Source organism: Silene latifolia, chromosome 10 (genome assembly GCF_048544455.1).
Source record: "Silene latifolia isolate original U9 population chromosome 10, ASM4854445v1, whole genome shotgun sequence".
NCBI lineage: Eukaryota > Viridiplantae > Streptophyta > Magnoliopsida > Caryophyllales > Caryophyllaceae > Silene > Silene latifolia.
The window spans coordinates 67,114,004-67,120,606 of record NC_133535.1 but is presented as its reverse complement, the minus strand read 5'-3'; the positions used below and the strand labels follow the sequence as shown (position 1 = coordinate 67,120,606).

Sequence of the window (6,603 nt, the reverse complement as noted above, 5' to 3'; positions counted from 1 at the left end):
CGGTGCTACCAAGACATTTAGAATTCTGGCGGAACAATCAAATGGGTATGAAAACATCAGTGCATCTCTCATGGAATTCAAGAACTTCAAAAGAAATATTAAATGTTACATAGGTGACAAGGATGCTGACATGATTTTTGATTATTTGAAGGGGCTCTCTGATTCACAAGATGGCTTTTACTTTGCTTATGAAGTTGATGAGGATAACTGTTTGGCTAGAATCTTTTGGGCAGATGCACAAGCAAGAATGAATTATTCCTTGTTTGGGGACACAATCACCTTTGATCCTACTTATGGTACTAACAAGTACCACATGGCCTTCACCCCATTCACTGGTGTTGACAACCACAAAAAGTCGGTGACTTTTGCTGCTGCACTTGTTGATCATGAGAACGATGGGTCATTCATTTAGGTGTTTAATAAGTTCCTTGATTGTATGGGCAACAATGAACCTCAGTGCATTGTTACTGATCAAGATCCAGCAATTAAACTCGTGGTGCGTTCTGTATTCAAGAAAGCAAGACATCGCTACTGCATGTGGCATATAATGAAAAAACATATCGATAAAGTTGAGTCAGAGATTTGTAAGGAGCCTGACTTTGTTGAGCGAATATGTGCAGTTGTTTGGGATACTGACTTGGAACCCTTTGAGTTTGAAGAAAAATGGTCTCAAGTGATTAATGACTTTGAGTTGAAACTTGGTTAACATACATGTATGGCAAAAGGCACAAATGGATATCTGCTTACTTTAGGGATTTGCCTTTAGGCTGCCTTTTGAAAACAACACAAAGACCATATAGTCAAAACAGTTATTTCAAAAGATTTGAGAGCATAGATGGCACACTTGTTTAATTTTGGTTGCTTTTTCAGAGTGCAATGGAACAACAACGCTATAATCAGAGATTTCTTGATGCTGCAAGTGACAGCACGTTGCCACAGGTTTCCTCTAAGACAATGATTGAGAAACATACCTCTAAAATCTACACACATACTGTTTTCTATGAGATCCAAGAGCAAGTCCAAACGGCTCCCTGTTCGTGTGCCGTTAGGGGATTTTCTGAGCAAGGAAACATGCATATTATAAGTGTTGAAGATGTCTACAGGAAACATAGAATATTTCAGGTTATTTCATTTATAAACATAATTGTCTTTTTACTTTAAAATACAATAACTGTGATAAAAGAATACAATAACTGTGTTTTAACATTAAAAAAACTGATGGACTTCTACTTTGGTATTCATTGCTATTCTGCATTAAATAATTCATGATGAACTATATATTAACTATGTTTGCTTTTTGAAATAACTACACTGTAATGGAGGTTACTCACAATAACGAATCAAAGGAAACAACATGTACGTGAAAGATGTTTGAGAGGAAAGGAATAATATGTAAACACGTTATATGGATTATATAAAAAAAAAGGATTGCATAGCATACCGAAGCAGTACATCGAAAGCAGATGGACTGGATGGAAAGTTATTGCAAGACTACGATCCCACTGATTTGAGAAAGTTGGAATTATCATGGGTATGGTCTGAGTTTTATGCAACAATAAGTGTTCTTAACTCGATGCCTCAAACTCAGATCAAGGAACTAAGTTTGATGCTTTTACAATTCCGAGAGAAAATAAATCCAACAAAAGAGAGCTTGACAAAGGAACAAGAACTAGAAATGCTCTTAGGTTGTTCAGCAAAATCAAATATTATTGTTCTTCCGCCAAAGATTGCAAAAAACAAAGGAAGTGGCAAAAGAATGAAATCAAACAAGGATAAGGCAATTGAGAAGGCAAGCAAACCGAAGAGGCTATGTAATAACTGCAAACAAATGGAAAACCATGATAAGAGAAACTGTCCAAATCCATTTGTTGAGCATGCTTTGGAGGAATAAGATGAAGAGGAAGATAAAATGGAGGATGAAGATGAAGAAGAAGAATGAAAAATGGAATATGAATATGAATATGATACTTTACAATAACCGTATAATTACAATAATTGTGTTAGAGTTTTACAATAATCAAGGTTATACTTTACAATAATTCATGTTGAATCTATTTTCTATTGTTCTGATTTTGTTCATTTAATACCTTACGCTATTACAATAATCACGTGAAAGCTTTACAATAATCAAGGTTATACTTTACAATAACCGCATAATTACAATAATTGTGTTAGAGGTTTACAATAATCAAGGTTAAACTTTACAAAATTGATGTTGAATCTATTTGCAATTGTTCTGATTTTGTTCATTTAATACCTTGCGCTATTAGAATAATCACGTGAAGCTTTACAATAATCAAGGATATGCTTTACAATAACCACAATTTTACAAAAACTATAATTTACAATAATGAAGTTTATGCTTTACAATAATGAAGGTTATGCTTTACAAAAACTATAATTTACAATAATTGACGTACCAAATTTCCATAAATATATTGACGTACCAAAATTCAATTCATCATAAATATATTTTCCTTGTATAAATGTTGTTAGATTTCCTTGATCTTATGATTTACTCTTATTGATTTATAGTATTATTATATATTAATTTGATGAGTTGTAGCTTGACGCGATACAAGCTTATTACGTCTCAGAATATGTTACAATAATCAATTTTATGCTTTAAAATAATTGCGCAAGAGCTTTACCATAATCAACTACGTGAGAGCTTTAAATAATTGCATTTGATAATTTTGATAATTTGAATAACTGTCTTAAACTATTACAATAAAAGCTGATAGGCATTACAAAAACAGCTATCTGAAAATTTTTTCAATCAATCAATAACAGCTATCTAAACATTAGATTATCCGACAAATCCATCTACAATTCTTGCTCTTTTATGCTTTTCGCCAAGAAGAACCTTTAACGGTTGTTTTTTTAAACCTTTTCATGCCCGCTCTTCTGTCTTTTAAAAGATCTTTCTCTACTTCCAATATACTACCCCTCAAAATTTCCACTTGTTCCAAAAGAGACGCTCTTGACTCGTTGACATCTGACATCAATAAAATAGCCAACATCTCAATCCATATAGGAATCCTCTCAACTTTCTTCTTAACTGAATACAATCCCTTCTCGTGCTTCCCTTCATATGTGAGCATGCGAAACATGGTAAAAAATCCTGATTCATTATCAGTCTTGACATTCGATTTCCATTCAAAATCAACATTCACGAATTTAAATGTGTTAATGAGAACCCCTTCTTTTGCTATTTTCCTTGTATCCAAAAAGTCAGAAAAACAATCAACCTACAACATGTACTAACAAAAAAGGGATTAGAAAACACGAGTATACAATAACTGGTTTAAAACGATACAATAACTTTGTTACCACAATACAATAACTTTGTTACAAAATACAATAATTCTGATTGAAATTAAAATTTGTATATAGTCAGGATTTAGAAAAACGTACTGCAATCTGTGAAAGTCTGTAAAAATCAGATTTTTCCCAATCTTCATGCAACGTATGGTCCAGCACATCAACCGTCTTGTTCATAAAGTTCACACAAACACAAAAGTAGTGCTTATCTAAGGACAACGGGATGAAGACAAGGTCCACATCGATCTCACTGTTTACAACGTTTTCACCTAAAAATAGGTCCAAAACCGCACAACCTTGTCTTTCCGGCTGTCAGATGCGGCATCAATATCCCCTCCTTGGTCTAGCATGTCTTCAAATATTCCCTATAAATACTATAAAAGTGAAGAAAATTGAAGATCAATGATAAAACATTCTATAATAACTGTACAATGAAAAACAGATCATACCATATGTTGTGTCCCAAGGAACATCATCATTGGCGCTTCTTTCTCCTTAACCTTCATGAAATTGTAGACAACTGACCAGGCGGCTATTATGCGCAACTCAGTGTAATTTTCGAGTTTTGTATAAAGAATATCAGACCTATCCAAGATAGCATTTCCCGCAGAAAACAAAAGTTCACTGCAATGGAGTAAAAAAAAGCTTAGTAATATTAAAAAAAATAACAGAGTTTTCATTTGTAAAAAAATATAAAAAAAGTCACTACTAGATACAATAACTGAGTTTTCATAATACAATAACTAGGGTAATGTAATACAATAATCGAGTTGTAATGTTAAAACAACTGAACTTGTAAAAAAAAAAAGAATGAATAATTGAATTTGTATAATACAATAACTGCAATACAGTATTAGAATAATCAACAAACTTGTTTCTCATTGAGTTTGGACAAAAAGAACATACTCATTTGCAATATTGTAATCATCCAAGAAACAATAATCAACAACTTGTTTCTTCTTGCTTGGCATAGCACGTGTATATCTGCTCTTAGCCCTCATAACTTTGGAAATGACAACAAGAGTTGTATCTGCCTTGCCATAGTTTATAGGGCAGCCAAGACCATTTGAGTTCGGTCTCCTAAAACTACCTCGGGCTGATCTAATCACCCCAGCGCTCATAGGTGTATCGGGCATCATCTTTTTTCCAGGCACCGGAGTACTTACACCATCATCCAGTTCCTCTGCCATAACCCTAGCAGCTTCCAAAGCATCTGCTTCAGCCCTCACGGCTTCCAACTCAGCTAGCTTACGCTTCTCAACCAAAACAGGCAGCAAAGGTGCCTTTACCTTTGTAAATGGATCAACCAAATCCAACAACTTTTTCCTCTCTATGTTGATATCGGCTAAAACCAAGATGGCAGCTATCTCAGCTCTATAAATGATCCTTTTCAATGGATCATGCAACTCCGATGTGAACAACTTCCCAACATAAAACATCATATGAATCATGACAAAAACACCACAGTCTAAGTTCTGAGAACCTTCCGATTTCCACCCAAAAGCCACATCTACAAGTTTGAAATTGCAGACCTCATTGCCTCTTTCAAACCCTTTCTCGACAAGAAAACTACCAAATATTTCAACCTGGTTAAATTTTAAAATCAAAATTCATCCTTTAAGAACAAAAAACATATCTAAAAGAAGTAGATGAAGAAAAAAAAACTTAGAATAAGGTACGTACAATAGAGTTGGTAGCCGACACCCAGATACTATCTTCAAAATCATCATATACACGATTGTCAAGATACTCCACAGTCTTCCCCAGAAAATTAACAGCAACACAGAAAAATGATCTCCAAAATGAACAGGAATAAAAACCTGGCTTGATAAAACAAGCGTTCATACTTAATTTAAAAAAAAAAGCCTATGAACCTTGGTTGTTCTCAACGATAAAGCTGATCAACAGAAGAAAAAAAAAAGAAAAGAACGGATTGGAAAATTACCAAATCGGCCCCAATATCTAAGAAACCTTCATTGTTCTCAATGACGGTATCCGAAGTATTAAAAATTTCCTTTCTGTATAAATCTTTCTCATCATTAACAGCTTTGATATGCTTAAACAAAGAAGCCTATGAAAAATATTACCACGCTGTAAGAGAAATGAAGTATCACAATTGCAAAAACTTGGTTAACTGAATACAATAACAACTATTCTGCATTACAATAACTATCATTATACAATACAATAACCGCTATAAAATTTAAAATAATACATCAAAAAAATAAAAAACACAATAACAACTTCATTATAATACAATAACCATACTAATATATTGAAATAATAAAAATAAAATAACAAAATAACAAAAGTCTGAAAAATAGGAAAACTTGTTTAGTTGAATAAAATAACAGCTAACATGCTTTACAATAACCAAGTAACTATAACAGAATAACTGTTATAACCATTTTAAAATAAGTGATACAGAAATATATAACAAATTGCACATACCGAATAACTTGTACAGGAAAAACTTCTTGTGGGGGATAACCCTTTCCCAGCCTTGACCAGCATGTCATTAAGTAAAAATGACCAGCAATCAATCACGTTCGATGTGATCATAGTCTTAGAAGACAATAAAATAATGTCATCTCGAGTTAACATATTGTGAAATGAAAACACAACCAAATCCTCCCTGTAATAATGAAACAAATTATATAGTAAAACAAAAACACAAACAACAATAAGCTTTTAAAAAATGGATATAATAACAAAAAAAAGGCAAGGAAAAACATATAATGCTTACCCAATCCGTAGGTCATGATCGTGCAAAAAACGGTAATTAAGTACATTCTTCCTCCGCCTTAAAATAGGAGCAAAAAGCTCCTTGTACTCACACAAAAAAGCAGACACTACAACTGCATTAGGATCAGGTGATTCACAATCTAAATCACACCCTATACCATAATTCCCAAAAAACGTATGCTCAGGCATAACGTCTGAATGCATCAGATAAGTATTTATGACAGATCTATCTTTACTTCTACCACGAACAAGAGCCTCGTTGACAACTTTGTTAACAACGCCAGCCACATTACTCAATTTCACAGCTTCACACTCAACATCAATATTATCAATGCTGACATTATTTGGCACCTCCTCATTCGGTTTCTCAACTGGTACATCAGGGATCTTATTTTTACCTTTCTCCCAAGAATAAACCACCGTATATTTTTCTGGATCGAACGCTAAACCCCCATTCCATTCATCTTTCCCCTTTTTATGCTCAATGCAAAACCTTTCGTACAATGGCAGTCTACTTCCCGCCTGTTTCATTTC

At 33.6% G+C, this 6,603-nt stretch overlaps 1 protein-coding gene across 1 annotated transcript; it reads left to right on the top strand.

The window, feature by feature from the left end:
• The first annotated feature begins 436 nt into the window (after positions 1 to 436).
• LOC141607715 (uncharacterized) lies at positions 437 to 1,891 on the top strand. The gene is made up of 3 exons (XM_074427069.1): positions 437 to 673; positions 871 to 1,122; positions 1,427 to 1,891. Exons 1-3 carry the CDS (start codon positions 437 to 439, stop codon positions 1,889 to 1,891), a joined length of 954 nt encoding a protein of 317 aa, XP_074283170.1.
• Positions 1,892 to 6,603: the final 4,712 nt, after the last annotated feature.